We start from the raw sequence: 23,285 nt of genomic DNA on the forward strand, positions 1-23,285 counted from the left end.
CTATATAAAAATATCTGTGGGGTATTTTGAGCTAAAACTTCACACACACACACACACACACACACACACACACACACACACACACACACACACACACACACACACACACACTCTGGGGACATCAAAGACTTATTTTACATCTTGTGAAAAGGGCATTATACCACCCCTTTAATTGCCATTCATTTGAGTATATTTATTTTCCAATTACAGTTTCTTAATTTGTGTTTCATTGCTTTGCACATTTTCACTTTGCTTTGTTTTAATTGTACGGAACAAAGCTGCAAACGCTTTACACACAAATGTAGAAATATCTGTCATGCCAATAAAACATAAAATTTAAACTGAGAACGGAGTAGCACCCATCTGATACACATCTATGAATCATAAATAAGCCTGTTTTTAATTGAAGGGTTTTATAACAATAAAATATTAATTCAAACTGAAAGTTTGTGTACCAACAAATGCAGTCCATGAGGAATGAAGATGTTTAAAATATACAACTATTATTACATAATTATTTTAATTATTGAATTAAATAGAAGTAACACTAAACACAATTCAATAATAAAAACACAAGCAACAAAATGCCACAGGAAATCTGAAGAGTCTTTTTTATTATAGACATAACATTGTAGTGTTTCCTCATGAACAAATATGATAATACAGTGTAAACAGGGACAGTGCAATTTCTGTTTTTGGAAGTATTTATCACATTCATCTTCTCCATATTTCACATTCTCTAGCAGCAGCCGTCTTCATGAATCACAAAATTACAAACTATTTGAAGCAAAAGAAAACAGAAAAATAAGACAGAGGTAAAAGGCCATACGAGGGAATTAACCTCTGACTCTTCAGGATTATGGATATTGTAGCTCTTCATGTGGAATTTGTCAATTAAATACACTTTGTTACTGGTAGATCTGTGGTACAGCTATGTGTAAATGTGGCCTTAATCAGTTCGTCCAGCAAACACTGATTATTTATTCATTCTAAGAAAGGGGCATTTTTCATGGCCACAGAAAATAATATAGCATGTACAGCGCTCACAGCGTGTCACAAGACCAGAATGCGTTAACTTTACTTTGCCACAAGCAGAGAATCTGAACCAAATATTTATTGTGCACAAGTTTTATGAACTAAATCACAAACCTAAACAAAACACATACACACATTCACATAGTGGCTAAAAAAAAAATTGGAATAGAACAGAGGAATGAAGCTAAGGGTAATTTAAACAAAAACATTTCACAAAAAGTATTTTCGAAACTTAAATATGTTTTATACAGTATATTCAATTCAATGGTAATGTTGAAGCTGCACACTGATCCTGCTGGGATCCTCTCAGATCACACAATCTGTATGTAATATTTCTGTAAGAAGAGAAAGAGAAATGAACAGTGCTGTTTAGAGTTACAGAAACCTAAAGAAAAAAAAAAGAAATCAGCATCTACAGATCTGTAGATGGGTGGGTGACGTGACATGGCAGTTTTGCTGTCTTCAGTGTCAAACATGTATGAATACAAAATATATTTGCCAAAAACCTTCTCAATATTGTGCAGAACATTATGCTTTATGTGAACATATTCAACATTAAAACAGTCCATCACTCATTTTTTCAGAATTTTCAACCAAACATAACAAAACTCATATGGTGTGACTGTCCGGCACTTGTTTCTCAAAGTGAGAACTTGAATAAAACAAAAATAAATAAATGCAAAAATTCTCAAAAAATACAGAAAAATAATACAGATGTCTATTTGTGAGCCTACTCTTTTCAAAGTCCAAGCATAATGTTTTGAGTCAGTTCTAATCAAAAAGATTTTGTCACACAAATCAAAATCATATGGTGTGACACTATTTTGGGATATTTGAACGGGCAACTGTTTTGACACCCTTGGGAAGGAGAGGACCTTCTTCAGCAATGTTGTACAGAACTAGCAGTGTATTGCTACTGTTCAACCTGAGGTTGAGTCATCATTTTTATTTTTACAATAAATCAGATCTTGTTGGCACTCTGACAAAAGTCCCACTTCCAGATGTCTTTTGGTGTGACACATTTTTTTATAAAAATGCAAAAGAAATGTTATTATTTTGTCATAATTATATGTAAATCTATACTGCTTTGTTATAGCTAGCATGTTGTTAGTATGCTAATGTGTAGCTACAAGACTCAAGGTTGTGCTAAGTGCAGAAAACATCACATGGTGTGACACTTTATCATATGGTGTGACATGTCTGCCTGTCACGACATATGATTTGATTGTCACACCATATGATATGAATTGTAATTCCCTGCATATATAACAATAAATAACAAAGTCCAATGTATGTTTTGTCCTTTTAAACATTTATTTGGGTCCATCATCACATAAAAGCTGTAATTATCCACATATGGTTCATATGGTTCATACAATATAAAAAAATTTTTTTTTATTGTTAAATATAAAATAAATCAATAAAATTTGAATATTGCCTTCCAGCATTTAAGAGTGGTTAAATATTTCCTGCCATATGAGTGATCAGTACCCACCAATAAGTAGGATAATACATGGTTTGCATTGACACATGACGACATTATCATATGGTGTGACACTATATCATTTGGTGTGACATTCCAAATTGTGAAAATAACATACCTTTATTAATGATAAAACCTGAAAATGTTCATGGAATACATAGAAAATAGTATCAGCAAGAGTCACAAATATTTTTATAATTTTCTAGCAAGGTTTGTCACAATAAATAGAAAATATGTTGAAAGACCGACGGCATAGGTCTCACATTGAGCAATGTTTTAGAAAATAATACACAAATTTAATTAATTTTCACAAAACTATAATGGATCACAGTTTAGTTATGATAAATGACTTTGATAAAGTGAGTAACTTTAGAAAGGTATAATCCATTTTCAGTTTATATACAATTATTTTCATGTCACACCATATGACGATTGTACGCACTAATACAACAAATTGTCACATAAATTCTGATTCCAATTGAAAATTTTGAAACAACATAAACAACAAAAATGCATCTAGAATTAAGTCTGCTGAAAACTTGGTATCTTACACTGAGTTAGTAGAACAAAAGTCAACCATTTTTATGCCTGTTATTTGAAATTTTTGAAAAAAACACTTTTTTATGGTACATATGTCACTAGAGCTGTCATCTACAGTTTAGGTCAGTACAGTATCACAGTATGAGTGTTTGTGTGTGTGTATAGTGTATTTACTAGTTGCCATATCAATAATGTATTGAATAAAAATAGCATCAAAATTCAGATAACACTTCAAGCTATTGTATGGTTGTTTTACATTTCAATTCCAATTTTTAAAGAAAATAAAACAAGACAACATATTTGTTCTAGATTTGTGAAATTACCGAGGGGGAAAAAATACTCTGAACCTCAAGTGAATTTACACAAACTGAGAAAGTCAGAAAGTGTAAGGTTGTGCCCCACTGTCCCCTAGTTGCAAAACATTTCTACTTTTAAACATTTCTTACCAACAAAACATGCAAACGTCATATGAAATGTATAACACAAATGTATGTCATCTACACAACAAAAACTTATTTTGTTTATACTTTAACTGAATTCTCCTGCCATCTAGCTTTAAGTTGAATCGCCAGGACTCGCAGTCACATGACCATAAGCAATAAAATTACTCCCATGACCATCACATGTACCCTTCACTAACAGACTTGTGGAAGCCCCCTTCGTGAAGAGATGCAGTTGTTCACTTTCGTTTGGAAAACCCCTACAGGTGGCGCCCCTTCAACCGAATTTTAGTTATGACGTCATTATCAGGAAATATCTGACCGTGGAATGTCCCGACTGACCAATCAGAATCAAGTATTTCGGAGAGCCAGGTAATACTTTTGCATAAAAGTTTTCCTATAGTATTTGTAGGTGATGCTTACCCTTTTCAGAGCTCCTGTGGCGATAGTAAATCACACCAACAGCTGAAGCAGCAGACACCAGCAGAACAGCAATAGATATTCCTGCAACAGCACCTGAAGATAGACCTGATCCTGGATCAGCTAAAGAGAAACAGGCATTAGTGTGAGCGAATCTGACTGAGTTTATAACATATTCATTAGATTCTCTCTGGACAATGTACTGTATGTCCAAATTGGAGGTGTGAAAGGCTAGTTCCTCAATAGTCTTCAACAGTTTATGAAATTTGGGTATGTTACCACATCATTTTTCCAAAGGAGAATTAGAGATTAACTTCCCCTGTTTACAACTAAACTATCTGTGCTTCAATTAGATCTATAACCTATGAGGTTGGCCTCCAGAAGTGTCGAGAGAGCATTTCCCCCCTAACATCTCTCATCATGAACTTTAAATCTGTTTGAGTTTGCTTTTCCAGTAGTATGTATCCATGGTTTGTTGAATGAAACTTTTGGAAGGAGCATGTTATGGGCTTCCCAAGGCTACAGCGTTATTGTATCTGACATCTTTAATCAATTATACATAGAAAGTGTTTAGGAGTTTGACAAACATTATTTATATATTTGTTTTTTAATTAATATTTTGTGTTCAAATGAACAACATCAGAATTATTTAGGTGAATTATAAAGTGAAGTTCCCCATATGAACAGTGTAGTTATCAAATAAACTGTAATACATGTTATGATATAATACATTTTATAAAAAGTAGAGTAGAAAACATACTCAAGTCAGCCGCATGCTTCTCCATATGAGGTTCTTTATTGGTTTCATCTTGATCAGACAGAGAAGCTGGAAAACACAAACCAATGAAAATAAAGAAATACGAAAGAACACAAGAATTGACGTTTTTGACAATCTTTTGATTCAATGTTACAAAGACACATGGATGCTGGATTGTATGTAGGATCACAGGATTTCAGTATTGCAAATTTAATTGAAAAATGACTGAGCAGAGTGATCGGAAATGCAGTTTATTAAATTTACAGCATACCAATGAAATTGAATGTTTATTATAATAGAAAATAGAAAAATTATTTAATTAAATATTTAATTCCTTCAACAACAACAAAAATACATAAGGGTAAATAACATGACTCACCAATGATGATCACACTGAATATTTTGATGGTGTCATCATGAGTGCTGCTGATTTTTCTGGTAATTTTTGTACTGTCACACTTGCGGTTTCTGTTTAAGCTTTGCCTTTTGCCTGAACTTTCGCTTCTGATCAGCTCTGCTTCATAACGTCCAGCATGTTCAGATGTGATGTTTGTGATGGTCAGAGATCCAGTCTCATAGTCCACCTCCAGTCTGTCTCTGAATCTCCCGTCTTCTCCATCATACAAACAGCTTGTATTGCGATGTCCGTTGATCAGAGCTATGCGAGTGTCTTCAAAATACCACAGCATCTTGTCATGATGTTTTTTAGTAATATTAGTGTTTAGAGTAACAGAATCTCCCTCCATCACTGACACTGTAATCACTTCATCACCAAACACACCTGAGGACACAAATAAACAATTATATGTGTGGTTGTGTGTACAGATTTCACATACATAGACTAAAGATAGTCTGAAATCAGATTTTGTGGCGACTAGCTAACCGTTCCCATGAGAAAAATGGATAAATAAACATAAATATTTAATATCTAAATGCAAAAGGTTACGATTGAAGGTGGGGTTAGAAAACAAATATTATTAGCTTTGATTAAAAACTACAGAATTGAAAGTCTCCACTAAAGCCCTATTCAGACGGGACTAGTTTAACATGGAGAGGTGGAGTCATGTAATTTTACCACAGGACGTCTGTAATAATAATGGCCATCAATTCCAGGGGGGCAGGGTTTCATAAAATATTGAAGCTTTCCCGGGCGCCGCCATTGATTAGCGGACCATCACCTGCTGTTAGCATTCCATTGACTCCCATTCATTTTGGCGTCACTTTGACAGCAAATAACTTTACATCTGAGGCGTTTAAAGACTCCATTTGTCCATTATTTATTTCTAAAGAAACACGAAAATGTATAAAAGGCTCCATTACCTTGTATCTTACGTTATGGCCCCGTAGAAGCCGTTTTTGTAAAAATAGGCTAACGATTGCATCATAACCACGCGACTCTCTGTCGCACAGTAGAGAGATTACAGTATGAACAGGAGGAGAAGCTTGTGCGTAATCGGGGGGACGTGGAGGCAAAATGACAAAGTAATTAATCAGAATACTTAGCAAAAGTTGCTCCTGCTCCTAGCTCATGGACACCTCCTACTCACGCTCTCCATCTCTGCAAGATTCGGAAGGGAATATTCAGATTTCTTTCGGCACAGCTACTAGAAGACAGACGGGTTGCTCACGTCACATCTACGTCGTCAAGCTCAGTTTGAGTCTGCGCAGTACGCTCAGCCATCAGGAAGTGAGTGCTTCTAATTGACTTCACTTGTCTCCGTTGAATCCAATGGGGTCGCTGTGTCCAGTTTATATACTGTCTATGATCAATTCGCACGGGATAAGAGATCTCAGTAAAACTATCAGAAGTGGAAGGGTAAACTCGATTTACGCACTGCCGTCACTCCTGTCGTCATGCGTGTATTTCGTTGCTTCCTGATATCATCATGTGTGCAAACACATATATAACCTATACTGTATATAGGCTATAACCTATACTTGTATATATAAAATAGGTCCGGTCGAATGTATTAAACACATTCAGATTGTATTATGTTGGTAATAGGCACTTAGGCTATCTAACACTAAAAGAAGTATCGTGCCTCTAAAAATGATTTTGACCTTTTTGATATGAATGGCGTGTGGAAAACACTTGAGTTCTGCCACAGACTGTGAATAAGTGATTTAGTTCACTTGAGTTCTCAACACATTACACGCAACTGAATGCTTTTTCAAGCTCCTCCATACTTGAGAAACCGCAGAAAACTACTTTTAAACAGGAAATTACGGAATATTTACATACATATTTACAACGGGTCTAATGCCTGGTTCAGATTACACGATTTTAGCACAATTTTGGCACGATTTGTAAACGTCGGTGGCGTCAGGACGCAAGATTCGATTGTTTCATCTTGTTTGTGTCATAGTGGGCGACAACCTACTTCACGACATCACGATAAAAAGACTAGCATGTTTAAAAAAAATAATAATTCCGGTCTTCCATGACGGTTCTGTCAAGAGAGAGAGTGTGTGTGTGTGTGTGTGTGTGTGTGTGTGAGAGTGTGTGTGAGAGAGAGAGAGAGAGAGAGAGAGAGAGAGACGGCACGCGATGACTGGTCGGAAAGCAACGACACGACAAGATTTTAGGAGTCAAAATCGTGTAATCTGACACAGTGTAATCTAAACAAGGCATAGGGGATTACTGAGGTAATTTTTCCGGATCTTTTTACTGCAGGTAGCCTAAAAGTCGCCGTAATCTTTACTGACATTGTCCGTGATCACTGAGATGGCACATTCGGATGGGACTAAAATCACTGAGAAGCTCTGGTAGAATTTACTTTATCCCACCTCTCCATGTTAAACTAGTCCCGTCCGAATAGGGTTTTATTCAAGCCGGTTTTTGTTTGTTTTTGCTGTGTTGGAGAAAGAATTATCAACCAATGCTTAAGAAGAGATTTGTGTAATAAGAATAAAACGATCGTATTGTGGTTTAGCCTATAGCTGTAGTCTAGTCACATGATTGACTTTTCCAGAACAGGAGACACGAAATAAACGCCGTCTAAAAATGTATAACAACAAGAAACATTGTGTGGCACCATTAGGCTATATTCCTAAACTACAAGCTACAAAATGACTTAAACAGCGACCAATAGAAGATGCGCTGTTAGAATATGATAAATAAAACTAGAATATGCGTTATAACCATAAATTCAAAAACGTCTTACCATCAAGGAGCAAAAACAGAGTAAGCAGAAAACAGCGTCCTTTTCTTTCATCAGCTGTGTTTGATTTAAATAGCCAGTGTTGCTCCATTGATCTGTTCAATCTCCTGCCTGATCCAGATGAAATATAAATAATGTCTAATGTCTTAGCCGGACGAATAAAAAAAACGTATGCGTATATCGCGCTTTGGTTGCGAATGAGAAATTGAAACCATTCAGCATGATGTAAACCCCCAGATTCCCCACTTTGAAGAGCGGTGGAGCGAATAAAAAATCAGGGGGCAGTTTAATGCGTAGACATAGAGCTCTATTAAGTTAAGATATGAACTATAGCAGTGACTTTCGGTTTCAAATAAGACCAATCTACGTTGTTTTGTAACTGACTTAAAAATAAGCTTTCTAGACAAAAAAATTAATAATAATAAAGTATAATTTCTGGGCTTCAAAGCATTTTGACCCGAGAGGGAAAGATGTGTCACAAGTGCGAGGGAAAGATGAGAGTTAAACACCTGCCCACAGGGTTTTTCCTTAGCAGGAAATGAATGAGTCACTGTGACGCAGTTAGACATTACCTTATGCTGGGTACACACCAAAAGATAATCGGGCTGATTTTGGGCCGATTTCTCCCCTTCCGACAATCCTAGCTATGTCCCGATTATCTTGATGGTTTAACAGATTATTTTGTCAGATTTTCCCTTGGTGTGAGGTGTGTTAAGAGTGTCCGAACCTGCTCGGAAGAACGTCGGAGCCGCTCCGATCGCGAATCCAAATATTAAACATGTTTAATATTTACGATCAGAAATCCTGATGTGTGGGGGGAACTCCGAGGACAAACACGCGCACGCTCTGGAGATTATCACGTGAAACGAAACAATATCCAATCAGAAAGCGAGATGATGGAAGACACGGTCATTCTCACACTCACACACACACACACACACACACACACACACACACACACACACACACACACACAGAGCCGTCGCAATGGGGTAGGCAAGGTAGGCAGCTGCCTAGGGCCCCCAGCTGAAGGGGGCCCCCGATGGCCGCACGGTCGTTTAGGTTGTGTATCTGCCCTCGTCAAACAGTATCAACCACTGTAAACAAACTATCACAGTGAGACAGCGCAATCACTCTCCAGTACTGCTCCGTGAGAGGGGCCCCCCAAACTAGAGGGATTCCTCCTATGCAACGACAAACACTATGAGTGCCCTAATCACTGTAATGTTGAAGTGACATCCACCGTCGCGCACCCCCCATCAGGTCCCCCACTAGCTGTCAGTAACAGCGCTACGCGGGCATTTAAATTTAAAAATGTCATCATGAAGCGCTCATACCCTTCAGGATTTTCCAAAAGACAGAGAAAGAAACAATAAAAACGCCAAAGACACAGCGGCAAGTAAACCATTATTAGCTCCAAATGCAACTGTCTGACGTGTTTTCACATCTCTGCGAACATAAACCTTGACATCAGTGACCAAACACAACGGTATGTGAGCGTTGTTAGAGGGTGAAAAAGTTAAACTAATAGTCATACACAACTTTGTTCTGTTTGCAGAATTTAAGCATAAAATACACACTAGACAACTTCTCGCCCCTTCACTGTTGTAGCTACAGCGTTCGAAAACTTCCTTTGAGCTAAATCCTCTTGATGCACGAGCCCAGATTACGATCGCATGAGATTTTTTGCCATGTATATAGGTATGGCAAGCCGTTTTAGCTTAAATTGTACCCAGCGTTACTCGTCGTAATTGCATTTTTACTAGTAAGAATTCAATTAGAGAGCTCTACAATTCAATTCTTACTAGTAGCAATTACAATTAGAGAGCTCTCCAATTCAATTACTACTAGTAAGAATTACAATTACAGAGCTCTATAATTCAATTATTACTAGTAAGAATTACAGTTACAGAGCTCTCTAATTCAGTTCTTACTAGTAACAATTCCAATTAGAGAGCTCTACAAATGAATTTTTACAAGTCATATGTCTCCATTGACTTCCATTCATTTTTAATTACGGAGCTCTACAATTGAATTGTTACTAGTAAGAATTACAATTAGAGAGCTCTACAATTGAATTGTTACTAGTAAGAATTACAATTAGAGAGCTCTACATTTGAATTGTTACTAGTAAGAATTACAATTAGAGAGCTCTCTAATTCAATTATTACTAGTAACAATTACAATTAGAGAGCTCTCTAATTAAATTCTTACTAGTAAGAATGCAATTACAGAGCTCTCTAATTGAATTTTTACTAGTAAAAATATGAATTAAAGATATGTATAATTGCAGAGCTCTGTAATTGAATTAAAGAGCTCTGCAATTACATTCTTACTAGTAACAACTGAATTAGAGAGCTCTCTAATTGGAATTGTTACTAGTAATAATTGGATTAGAGAGCTCTCTATTTAAATTGTTACTAGTAAGAATTGAATTAAAGAGCTCTGCAATTGCATTCTTACTAGTAACAATTCAATTGTAGAGCTCTCTAATTGTAATTCTTACTAGTAACAATTCCATTGTACAGCTCCGTAATTAAAAATGAATGGAAGTCAATGGAGACATATGACTTGTAAAAATTCATTTGTAGAGCTCTCTAATTGGAATTGTTACTAGTAAGAACTGAATTAGAGAGCTCTGTAATAGTAATTCTTACTAGTAATAATTTAATTAGAGAGCTCTCTAATTGTAATTGTTACTAGTAATAATTGAATTGGAGAGCTCTCTAATTGTAATTGCTACTAGTAAGAATTGAATTGTAGAGCTCTCTAATTGAATTCTTACTAGTAAAAATGCAATTACGACGAGTAACGCTGGGTACAATTTAAGCTAAAACGGCTTGCCATATATAGGCAAAAGCTAGAGAAGTGTTGTAACTTACTCTTGACGGCTGTCTGCCCGCGGTTGCGGTCACCGGTAAAAACTTTGTCAATTCCAAACAAAATGAGCTGGTCCTATGACTCCCATCCCATGCAGTTAGGTCCAAACAAAATAATCCATCAAGTCCGGTTACATTTTAGGCGTATGCAGGCTATCAATTTCCGTTGGTGATGTTTCTATTCCATCTGGAGAAAAATGCCCTTTTTCCTTCGCGTTTGTCCTTTTATTCTTCTCCATCAACACATCTCAACACTTTGTAGGCTACCGTAACAACAGGTAGTTTTGCGTATGACGTTACTGTCTGTGGCATTATGGGAAGTTAAGTTCTTTTCCTGTAAAGTAAATATCGAATCCTCCACATTTCACTTTCATGATATGCAATGAGAATAACAATAAACGTATGGCTATTCACTTTTTTTATTTTTATTTTTTATTTTGTTGCTTTATTAGGTGCTTTGCTTAAATTTCTTAAACACTTAAACAGTAATTCATGACTCTTAAAATGCACCAGAATTCAAGAAATCCCATCTGAATTTAAAAAAATTTCCTGAGGGAGGACTTGGGACCACTCTTTTGCCTAGGGCCCCCAAATATCTTGAAACGGCCCTGCACACACACACACACACACACACACTTAGTAATCCCATCAGCAACCAGACCACACATCTGGACATCAACACACTCTGTCACACATGTGCAGGTACCACAACTCTGATGATAATATTCACTGATGTGTTGATTTTATTGAGACTTAAGATGCCAGACATGATGAATGAGCTTCTGTCATCATGTGTTTTTTTTGTGTGTTTTTTTTCTGTTCTTTATTTATTTATTTTCTTGTGTGGAGCAGACAATTAGATCTTTTTTAATTAATTAATAATAATAATAATAATAATAATTCGTTACATTTATATAGCGCTTTCATGAATTCATGAAAGACTAAAGTTAACTTTTTTTTAAATCTTAATTTCATTTATCATTTGTTTCATTAGTTTCTCCAGAAGGCCACGCCCCCTGTTGTGATTCTGTTGAAGCTGTGCTGCGATTGGTCGTCACTGCGCTGATGGGCGTGGCTTCTGTGGCTGCTGCTGTTCTTCTGGTCAATGACGTCAGAGATGTCATGAATATTGTGGCATATATTGGATTTTTAATCGTAAAGATGAAAATATGTGTGGTCTAATTGTTTAGTGATGGTGAAACGAAGCTTTGCTTTCCTATTCTCTCACTCTGAGGCTAAAACTCTGAATATTCTTGAATATTTCATTTTATTCTGCAACTCATTTTTGTTAATTACACTGTTTTAAAATGTTCTTAATGTATGTTATGTTGCTATTTTAATTTCCTTTAATAAATGTGTATGCAGCAACTCCACAAATACAAATGTAAACATATTTTGTCACACCAATAGATCACTGTAGAGTTTAAGAGAATATTACCTGCCAAACTGATATACAGCTATGATCATAAATATGCTTATTATAACTGAAGGGGAGTCATAATAAGAATAAACTATGAATTCAGATTCAGATTGAATGACGGTTGAATGAAAACACATTTGAAGCATTAAACAGTTTATTTAAAACACACACAGTGTAAATGTACACATCATAACACATGGAGGAAATACAGTGTAAGAGATCATGTTTTCAGCAGACTTAATTCTGGATATATTTTTGCTTTTTATTTTTTTCTCTATAAGGATTTCACTAAAAGCCATTAACCAAACCATCAACCTTCAATTTGAATCACATATTGTTTATGAATCACATAAGTTTATGAAAATAAGGAGAAAAGACAGGTTAACGACTGCTTGACATTCTTTTTATATTTTCAATATTTAAAATTTAATGTATCTCTCTCACACGTGTCCCACATTGTCCTGCAAAATCACATCAACACTGGTAACAGAGCGATAACCAGCCGCTGTTCTTCTGGTCAATGATGATCAATAACAGCAGATAACACTGAATTTGTCCAGTTATTTTGAATCTGTTTTATTTTGTCTACTGTAAGTCTATTAGTCTACTATAAGACTATCCTGGAAAGATTTAGAAATCTGCATTAATGATAGAAATGTGTGCATTTGATGTGCTTTATGTTTTTGTTTTTTTTGTTTAGTTTTTTTTGGCAGCTAATGTAAATAATATGATTATCTTGTGGCATCGAATAAAAAAAAAACATTCATCATATTTCATAAATATCGTGAGTTTTAATCTATAATAGTGATTTACATGTATGTATTTTAGATGCTTTTCTCCAAAGTGACTGTATTGTGTATGTTGGGTCCATCTGGTGGACAAAACTAGAATTGATCAATATTTCATTTAATTGCTATCCATTTTATATTTCTTTGCTATGTTTCTTATTTTACGTTTCGTTGGTTTGCACATTTTCACTTTTCTTTGTTTTAATTGTACGTAAAAAAGCTCTAAATGCTTTATAAACACAAATGTAGAAATATCTGTCATGCCAATAAAACAACAGCCTTTCTTTTTAATTGAAGTCATACAACAATAAAATATTCAGACTGAATGATTCTGCTAAGTTTGTCGGGACCAACTAATGCAATCCATGAGGAATGAAGATGTTTAAAATGTACAACTATTATTACATAATGGCTTGATTTATTTTAATTATTGAATTAAATAGAAATACACTGTTCAATTCACAATTCAATAATAAAAACACGAGCAAAAAATGCCACAGGAAATCTGAAGATGGTTTTTTTATTATAGATATTACATTGTAGTGTTTTCTCACGCAGAATAGCACAGTGTAAACAGTGACAGTGTAATTTCTGTTTTGGTAGTGTTTGTCACATTCATCTTCTTCATATTTCACAGTCTCTAGCAGCAGCCGTCTTCATGAATCACAACATTACAAACTATGATTTGAAGCAAAATAAAACAGAAAATCAAGACTGAGGTAAGAGGCCACATATGAGGCAATGAACACATGATTCTCTGACTGATTTTTCTTGGATTATGGATATTGTAGTTCTTCATGTGGAATTTGTCAATTAAAACATTTTGTTACTGATAGATGTGTGTTAGTTTTATAGAATCATTACAAATAACAAGTTTCTTTATTGAGAAAATGAATGGGATTTTTACTTTCAGAACTGATTTCCAAACATTCAGTAACATTATAGACATTACAATTTTGATAAGCTTGAAAGATCATTTCACCCTCTGAGGCCCGAAGAAAGTAACATTTCTGAACAGTGACTTAATGTCTTTTTCTGATGGTATAACTAGTGACCACATGCATTAATATTCATCTGACACAATTATAATAACTCCTGTGATAAAGTGCATGTGATGCTCATCTGTTGATGTGAATAAAAACTTCTGCTAAATGACTACATGTAAACGTGCACTGAGTGACTGTCACAGTTAACATGATATATATATATATATATATTCAATGGTTATAATGCTCCGGACACTGATCCTGCTGGGAACCTCTCAAATCACACATTCTGTATTTTTATTCTGTAAGGAGAGAGAGAGAAAAATGAACATTGCCGTTTAGACACAATCAGCACAAATCTGTCATCTATCAGTGAATTCGATTCTGGTAAATGAGTTGATTTGCCATTAGGATGAGTTTGTCAGTGCAGATGAAATCAAACACAGATCTCTGAAGTAAAGTAGTTCAGTACAGTATCTTACCTCATCTTTTTCCAGTTCTCCGTAAGATCCTTTGTCTGCTTTAAAAAAAAAACAATCACATACACAAAATTAAACACTCAGAATGGGATAATGTGTACACACACACACACACACACACACACACACACACACACACACACACACACACACACACACACACACTGTAACAAAAATGTGTGCCCCGCTCTCCCCAAGTCACAAAACATATCCAGTGTTGGGGTAATATCACATGTAACATGAATTAAATAATCAGATTACTTTTGCAAGTAACTTTTTTTTTACCATTTATTGACAGACAGCAGTTATGAAGAGGCGTCTTTGACCTTCTATGATCCAATTTAATCATACTAACAAGCAACAATGACTTTAGATAAACATCATATTTGTTTCATTTTTATTATTAAACTTTCTTCTCCTGCCTCCTATTCTTCTGTAATCCAGAATGGCAGCACAGCTGTGAGGTTTGTCTGAGCGGCGCCCTCTACTGTACAGGTGTGAATTTGCATTTACATTTACAGCCTGAGGATTATTCATTTCACTTTTGATGTGAAAGGGCCTTTGCATTTGGCAAAAATTACAAAACAAACCCATCAAGCCCAGCCCAGGGGCCTGTTTCAGAAAGGAGGTTAAGTGAAAACTCTGAGTATGTTAACCCTAAAATGAGGGAAACTCTGAGTTTTCTGTTTCAGAATGGGAGGTATGTTAAACCTGAGAAAGCAGAGTAAGTCAAGCCTGTTTCAGAAAGAGAGGTAACTTATACTCCGAGTCAGTTACCATGGTAACTTACTCTGTGAACCTAACCTGGTCGGGAGCAGGTTTTCTTCAGTAAACCCAGAGTTTCTTTCGGTCTCCTCCCCTTTTTAAAGTGGAAGTGGTGTTTAAACGCCTCATTCATTCTTTCAGTACATTTTTATTAATAAAATTAATCTTTTATTAATAAAAAAAATAATATATATATATATATATATATATATATATATATATATATATATATTTTTTTTTTTTTTTTTTAAATAAGATGAAGTCTATATAACTCCTTTACTGGCAACTGAAAACACAGTAGTAGATTAGAGTTACATAATGTAGTTCTAAACAAATTCTACAGAATTAAACTGTGGCATTTACTGGAAATCACTGAACTGTTCATCTGTTCACCAGAAGTTGATGGACCGTCCTCCTGATGTTCTTCCACACTCTGGGGGCGCGGGGAGAGATAAGAATACCCGTTTATACTTAGATTTAATCTTAGATTCTATAGGCTACTCCACATAAAAATGTGAAAAAATCTGAATGTGTAGATTGTTTGATGTGTAGACACATAATATTAACATTACCTCTGTAGGCCTCTCTGTGGCAGCAGAAACTCTTTATCCCCATGTGATGAGCATTTGGTTGAGTGCACTTTATAACACTATTTGTCATAATTTCTGGTGTATTGAGTAGGCGACTTACAACTGCCTGTGGTTCTGTTGGGACAGGAGGCTCCAAAAGACAGATATTACCATCAGAATCTGTTGGGACCAACAAAAATCCTAACCCAAAGTAAAATAAATGGAAATCTCAAAAATAGCCTATATAAAAAATAACACATATGTAAACCTCTTACATTTTATGAAGGCCCTTGGATCTTTGGGACTGGCTCTGAAGTCCGTCCAGGAATTCCCTCAGCCAAAAATGCTGCTGCACTGCTAGACACTGGATGCTTTAGTTATTTAATATGTCAAATGTTTGTAAAGTCAGGTAGCCTACACCCATACTATGCTCAAGCCTTACTTGACTGAATTATGTTTTTATATTAAAATTTCAGCTGCTGCCATGTTCTTTTAATGCCTGCAGGATTGCCCCTACATGAAAATTAAAATTAGGTTGAATAACATACTGTTCTTCCAGTTTCACCTCTGATATTATAACAGTTGGGCAAGTTACTTGTATTACTAACTACAAATGACATCTTCAACATTGTAATTAGATTAATGTAATAATGACTATCTTTAGAAATTATTGGTCTACTTATTACTAATTACTAAATCCCATGTCAACCTTAAACACTTGAACAATACAAGGAGAGACAAACAGCACTTTTAATGCTTTCAAATAAACAATTGCATGAATTATTCTTGAATTGACCAAAGTGTGTAGAGGGAGAAGGTTACATTAAAAATATAACTTTTAAAAATGTATGTTAAATAGCCTATACAGAATTGTTCTATCGTCTAATACAATTACATCAGATTAAACTTTAAATTACAGAAGAATTAAGAGTAATCCCTTTAATTAAATTACAGTATTTAGATTACTTGGTAATTAATTACACCCATCACTGTATAACAGTAATTAAAATGTGAAGAAATATGAAGACCTCTTTTTGTCTGGCGCTGTTGCCATGGTGACTCGTAATATCTGCGCTCCATTGATAATGGCTTTTTATAGTTGTGGTGCACGCGCTTAACTCAGAGTCAGTCAACTCAGAGTTGATTGAACTAACTCATTTCAGCTGTTCTGTAACCGAAAACTCAGAGTTTTCCATCTCAGGGTAAGTCAACTCAGAGTTCAAGTTTTAACTCAGAGTTGGTTGAACCTCCTTATTGAAACAGGCCCCAGGTGAGAAAAAGTAATGTAGTGCATTACTTTTCAGAAAAAGTAACTAAATAATGCAATCAGTTACTTTTTAATGGAGTAACGCATAACTTTTAAAAGTAACTTGCCCCAACACTGAATATATCTACTATTAAACACATTTCTTACCAACATTAGAAATGCACGACGAACATGTGTTTACTACATCACAAACAAAACAATCACCACATTTTTCATTCAGTTGTTCACTTTTGGGCGCCCCGTCCAGAAGTCCCTTCAAGGGCGCAAAAACACTGTTTGGAATTTGTCCAAAAAATGTTGCTATTGATGACCTTGGAATGTCGCGACTGACCAATCAGAATCAAGTATTCCAGAGAGCAGTGTAATAATTGTGTGTAAAACACATGGGGCTAGGTTTACTAACAGTTTGCGGCAGTGCAAACCTTTTGGCGTTAAAAACTTCTGTCAGGATTTACAAAAGACACGCAGTGAAAAATGAGCGCCGAAAAAGCGCGGAAAGGGCTTTTTATTTTTCCAGCTGACCTTATTGCATATACATTTGAAGGAGTTTCTCTTTCAGACGCAAATTTATGGGAGGAGAGTATTTAAATGAATCATGCAAGGTGATTTATTAAGGTTTGCGGTCGTCGATGTACTGGTATTTGCACCATTATTTACCACCCAAAAAACTCTAATTTGCGCAGATCTTGGTGGATTGCATTGGTCATTATGGAAATGATCCGGCTGCGTCTGTGTTCTATTATTTGTGTGTCGAACTTTCCACTCACATCTGCACTTTTCTGGAATTGCGCTCACACGCTAATTTGCCCTGTTTAGTAAATCTGGCCCCATAATGTTTTCCTCTCACTATAGTATCGGTAGATAACACTTACCCTTTCTAGAGCTCCTGTGGAGATAGTAAATCACACCAGCAACTGCAGACACCAGCAGCAGAACAGCAGCACTTATTCCTGTGATAACGGCTGGAAACACACCTGAATACACACCTGAATCTGAAGACAAACAGCCATTAGTGTGAGAGAATATGACTGTGTGTTTATACAATATGCTTTGGATATATTCTCTATGGACATTATATCTCGATGGACACTTTTACATTGTAATGTGAAAGGCTTACTCCTCTATTCCAATGTGAAATAATCCCATAACAGTTTATGAAATTAGTTTGTTACCAAATAATTTTTCCAAAGGAGAATTAGAGATTAACTTCCCGTTTACAACTAAACTATCTGTGCTTCAAATATACACATGGAAGATCTAATAACCCTCCAGAAATGTCGAAAGATGCCTTTTAACTGTATGTGACCCGACCCTAACATCTGTCATCATGAACTTTACATCTGTTTGATCAGCCGCTATGTTTCTGTTTGCCTTTCCAGTAGCATGTGTCCATCAGCGTTATTAATTAATTCTGACATCTTTATTATAAATAGGTTTTTAAGATACATTTTGACAAACAATATTTATAGATATTTGAAATGTGTTTAAAAGAACAACAGCAATATCATTTTAAGTGAACTATAAAGTCAAGCTCCCTTAAGAACAGTGCATAAATAAACTGTATTACATGTTATGCAATATATTAACAGATAAAAAAAAAAAAAAAAAGGAAGAAAACATACTCAAGTTAAACTCCTGCTTCTCCAAACGGGGTTCTGCAGTGGTTTCGTCTTGATCAGACAGAGAAGCTGGAAAACACAAAGCAATACGAAAGAACACATGACTTGATGTTTTTCATGTAATCTTTTGATTAAAGATTACAAAGCCATATGAATGTTGGATTGTTTGTAGGATCACAGGATTTCAGTAATGTCATATTTAATTATTCACAAAATATTTCTCCTGAAAATGAGTCAGAGTCATAAAAAATACAGTTTTTATGTTGATGAACTATTCATTTTACAGCTGTCACAGTTCTGTTTATTTAGTTTCATTTTCATGGAATCTTAGTGTTTTTGTACGTGAAACTTTATAATAGGCTACATCATGGAAGATGGACAATTTGAATAGATGTGTAATATTAAATATTCAGAATATAAAAATAACGGTTTCAACATCTCTTATGACAAATACACCATAACAAACAGTTCTGCATGCCATTCTCTCTGATATATTTAAGAGACTTTAACACATCCTCTATGTGTCACATTATGGCAGGGAGAAGATGAAGAGATTTCCAGAACGAAGGTTTTTAATCCAAGAATAAACACAGAGCAGTCCAGGCGGAGCGACGGTGTGCTCGAACACACACACACACACACATGCTCTTGTACGCACACTAACACATTCAACACCGACCACAGAGAATGAATGGGGAGGAACTTAAATACACAGAGGAATCAAACTATAGGAATAATCAGTGTCTATAGAAACTCATGAGTCGCGGGATATAAAGAAAAAAGAAACGCGTTGAAGGTGAAAACAAAACTAAAAGTCCATGAAAATGAAACTAAACAGAAATGTGACAACATCATGGCAATGGCATTGATTGTGGTTTTATATCATCTATTTTTCTAATAGATCATTTTATTTCTTAAAAAAAAAAAAATTATTGAGTGACTTATTGATGTAAATAACATTGAGTGACTCACCGCTGACGGTCACACTGAATATTTTGATGGTGTCATCATGAGTGCTGCTGATTTTTCTGGTAATTTTTGTACTGTCACACTTCCGGTTTCTGTTCAAGCTTTGCCTTTTGCCTGAACTTTCGCTTCTGATCAGCTCTGCTTCATAACGTCCAGCATGTTCAGATCTGATGTCTCTGATGGTCAGAGATCCGGTCTCATAGTCCACATCCAGTCTGTCTCTGAATCTCCCGTCTTCTCCATCATATAAACAGCTTGTATTGTGATGTCCATTGATCAGAGCTATGCGAGTGTCTTCAAAATACCACAGCATCTTGTCACGTTGTTGTTTGGTAACACCAGTCTTTAGAGTAACAGAATCTCCCTCCATCACAGACACTGTAATCACTTCATCGCCAAACACACCTGAGGACACAAATAAACAATCAGGCTACTTGTGTCTGTGTGTATGTACAGGTTTCACCACATACAAATATAAACCTGAAATCAGCTACATTGTGTAGACCAGCTAACCACCCCATGAGGACAACAGATCAATAAACATAATAAAACAAACAAAGCATGAGCACCCTCTAAACATATTAACTAAACAGATTTGCCAAATGCTTTAAAACATATTAGTGTTTGCGCTCTAGACTAAAATGTCAAATGTTTCTATTTACAGTGTGTTTTTGCAGCGGTGAGCAATGTAGCCAATCACAGACATGTTTGTTGATCTCTTCAACGCAGTGGCCAATCAGAGGTGTTTAATTTAGTCAAAATGTCAGTACCACTCAAAAACGCCAAAGTTATTGTTCATTACTATGCACAGCGAATTCTCTCATTATAATAAACGAAGTGTAGACACGATGTAAATAAGAGATTCATTGTGCAGTGTAGACAGCTTCATTTGTTATAATGGAACTTGTGAGATCGAGATGAGTAACAGCTTTGTAGCAGGGATGCACCGAAATTTCAGCCGCCGAAAATTATCGGACGAAATGGCATTTTTGGTTTTTGGTCGAAAGAAAAAAAAGCCTGAAAATATAAGCCAGAAATATGCCGCGCCGCCCCTCCATGTTCAGCAATCAGGTTTCATTCTGGCTCAGCATGTTTTGCGAGCGGCTCTTCTTCCTAAGATGCACATCTTCAAAGTGACTGCAGTGTTTCACTGTGTGTGTGCTGTGCTTTCCGGTCTGTGTGTGCGCTACACAAGTTCTCTGGACTTGTTTCTGTTTGCAATAGCTTATGGCGCTTTTCCACTGCATGGTACGGTACGGCTCGCTTTAAATGGTACCACCTCAGCTGAGGTTCCAAGTGTACCGTACCGATACTAAAATGTGATGTGAAAACACTGCAGATCACTGATTGGTCAGACAGAATCGTCACTACCAGTGTCATTGTATTTGAGACACAAGATATCAAACCAGCTAGATTTCAATAGCCAGTAACAGCCACCACTGTAGCACCTGTTTTTAAACTACTTGCTTGAAAAAAAAAAAAAAAAAGAAATGGCTGAATCATGGTCATTGGACGGAGTGCAAAGGTCCCTTTCGTTGGTTGCCGCAACTATAACGATCAGTCTATAATCCCACCCACTTTGAAGCGGCACTAACATCAGTGGAAAACCAAAAGCAAGCTAAAGTGAACCGAGCCGTACCACGCAGTGGAAAAGCAAAGCGAGCCGAACCGTGCCGCGCTGAGCCGAACCGAACCGTACCGTACCGAACCGTACCGTACCAAGCAGTGGAAAAGTGCCACTAGTCTCAGCCTCATGGAACAAGAAAGCCATTGTGTTTACAACCGTGACAGTGAGCGCTTATCTGGATCAACTAAACGCTGGATTTTCAAAAGATATGAATATCGCAGCTCCATTGTTGCAGTAAACTTGCACAACATTCTTGAATTAATTTATTTGCACGCCAGCCTTTTATTGTAGGGACATCAACATTATATTGTCATGCCCCTAAACATGACACAGAACCAAAACAAACTGTGATTGGTTGCGTTACATGTCAGTCAAGCGTCCTCTTGGACGATCCTTGGCCAAGGAAATCTGCGATAGAGTCCAGACCTTCTGCCGTCAATCTGAAGATCTGGCTACTCGAGACTAGCAATAGCCCTACTGTGATGTAACAGGGTGTGTATAGTAGTGCTGGGCAACGCTAGTAAAATGGGATATCTCGTTCACTGATCCACTCCCTGCTATCTGCTCACATGCTCTGATAATAATAGCTTTGTGGAACTGTGCATTATTTTGATAATTGGTCAAAAAATAATCAATTCAATGTTTCAATTGTAATCAATTAAAACAAATAATTAACTACATGTTAAATCTGATTATGTTGCATAGAACTGAATGAAGAATAATATATTTATATATAGATATGAAAATATTTATATCTAATATTATTTAAATATAGGCCTATTTTATGTCCAATGTTTGTGTTATTTTAAACAAATGTGTGGCTATTTTAGTGGCTTTTATTATTTTTTTTTTTTAAATTCAGATTCAGTAAAATTATTGAATTTAAAAAGTCTAATAATAATAGAATGTAAAGAAAAAAAAAATTAATAGTCATTTTTAAAGGTCATTTTCGGTTTCGGTTTCGGTTTTCGGCCAAGTGCATCCAGAATTTCGGGCCCAATTACTGTGCATCTCTACTTTTTTTTTTTTTTTTTTTTGTGTGACAGCGACTCCTTTCGCCGTTTCCTAGTCTGGAACAGGAAGAACTATAATATAAATACCGCCCACAAAACGTTAAAGAACAAGGAAATATAGTGAATTATTTAAAACAGTGACAAGTACAATACAAGATAAGGGTTTAGATATTATTTTTAAATAACATTCATCGATGAAAAGGGAAAGCATTAAACTACAAAATCAAACAGTCTGTCTTACCATCGAGCAAAACGCACAGAGTGAGCACAAACCAGCGTCCCATCATTTCATCTGCGGTGTTTCTCTGTTGCTATGGAGTCTGTCTTTCTTCCTGCCTCACAAAGACGCCCTCAATAATATGATATTTAGTGTAAATATAAATTTCGGATAATAAATACACGACCTATTTAATATTTATCCACATCAAATCACAATAATCTCTATTTCTTAGACCAAATGAAATAGCCTACTGCATTTTGGTTGCTGTTCTCGTCAGGCGAAGGAGAAAGCGAAAGCATCCGCGTAAATCCCCGTGCAGCCCATAGGCGGGATATCGGATATCGCCCACAGTATCTTGTGAGACGTAATTAGGAAGTATCTTTGAATAAGCTACATTAAACAGACACACAAAAAGCCACGTGTTTTTCCTTAGCAGAAAATGTATGTGAATCACTGAATGCCTGTGACGCACGCAGTAGGCTATATTATTCATAGTGAAACTGCAGTATAGTCTTAGGTATTTATAGAACTGAACTATGAATACACCAACCTCGCTATTTGACTCAATCCACGCAAAGCACCTTTTTAATTGAAATAAGATGAATCCATTACTGATTTTAGGGAAACATTCTAATAAGTCGAAGCCAGGATTCATGCATTCCCCTATTCATGAACTTTTAAGTTTATGGACGCTTCTTTTTAACCATACACACAACACAATGCAATGGCTAATTCAAAATTCAGGTAAGGCCTTTGAAAAAATCAGTACAGATATGCTGAATTTCGTTTTCCACTTGTAAGAACAGTAAGTATTAAAACATTTATCATTAGGTCTTTCAGTAATAGGT

The 23,285-nt window shown here is 35.9% G+C and overlaps 3 protein-coding genes and 1 long non-coding RNA gene across 7 annotated transcripts in view; 2 read left to right on the plus strand and 2 right to left on the minus strand.

The window, feature by feature from the left end:
- Positions 1–23,285, plus strand: part of LOC309475987 (obscurin-like) — a 236,966-nt gene that overhangs the window by 209,984 nt on the left and 3,697 nt on the right. The gene's annotated exons all lie outside the window — the stretch shown is intronic.
- LOC309476149 (uncharacterized protein) overlaps positions 589–23,285 on the minus strand; it is a 40,311-nt gene continuing 17,614 nt past the window's right edge. Inside the window, exons 5-6 of the mRNA XM_082139371.1 lie at positions 3,922–3,963; positions 589–1,370 (exon numbers count right to left, since the gene is read on the minus strand). Of these exons, the coding sequence (XP_081995497.1) occupies positions 1,342–1,370; positions 3,922–3,963 (71 nt within the window). The 3' untranslated portion in view covers positions 589–1,341. The remainder of the gene's footprint in view (positions 1,371–3,921; positions 3,964–23,285) is intronic.
- On the plus strand, positions 1,435–3,889 carry LOC309476497. Its single transcript, XR_014198209.1, has 2 exons — positions 1,435–1,469; positions 3,163–3,889. It is a non-coding gene; the product is annotated as an uncharacterized lncRNA (long non-coding RNA).
- LOC309476244 (uncharacterized protein) lies at positions 13,428–22,741 on the minus strand. Of its 4 annotated transcripts, none has more exons than XM_082139514.1 (6): positions 22,459–22,741; positions 19,581–19,982; positions 18,612–18,677; positions 17,862–17,981; positions 14,392–14,426; positions 13,428–14,211 (listed from the first exon to the last, which is right to left on the minus strand). In XM_082139514.1, the coding sequence occupies exons 1-6, from the start codon at positions 22,502–22,504 to the stop codon at positions 14,185–14,187; spliced, it is 696 nt and encodes a 231-aa protein (XP_081995640.1). In that variant the 5' UTR covers positions 22,505–22,741; the 3' UTR covers positions 13,428–14,184. The 4 variants fall into 4 exon arrangements, with proteins under 4 accessions (XP_081995640.1, XP_081995642.1, XP_081995639.1 ...); XM_082139516.1 differs by having other exon boundaries at positions 17,862–17,969; positions 22,459–22,739; XM_082139513.1 differs by having other exon boundaries at positions 14,392–14,429; positions 22,459–22,739.

The sequence above is a fragment of the Leuciscus leuciscus genome (genome assembly GCF_965113295.1).
Source record: "Leuciscus leuciscus genome assembly, chromosome: 15".
Taxonomy (NCBI): domain Eukaryota; kingdom Metazoa; phylum Chordata; class Actinopteri; order Cypriniformes; family Leuciscidae; genus Leuciscus; species Leuciscus leuciscus.

Coding starts and splice junctions, on each gene's coding strand:
- LOC309476244 (XM_082139513.1), bottom strand. CDS start 22,504: ATGATGGGACGCTGGTTTGTGCTCACTCTGTGCGTTTTGCTCGATG. Junction 18,678..19,580: donor ATTCAGTGTGACCGTCAGCG/GTGAGTCACTCA, acceptor TGTGTTTTCCAG/CTTCTCTGTCTGATCAAGAC. Junction 14,430..17,861: donor CCACAGGAGCTCTAGAAAGG/GTAAGTGTTATC, acceptor TTTTTTTTAAAG/CAGACAAAGGATCTTACGGA.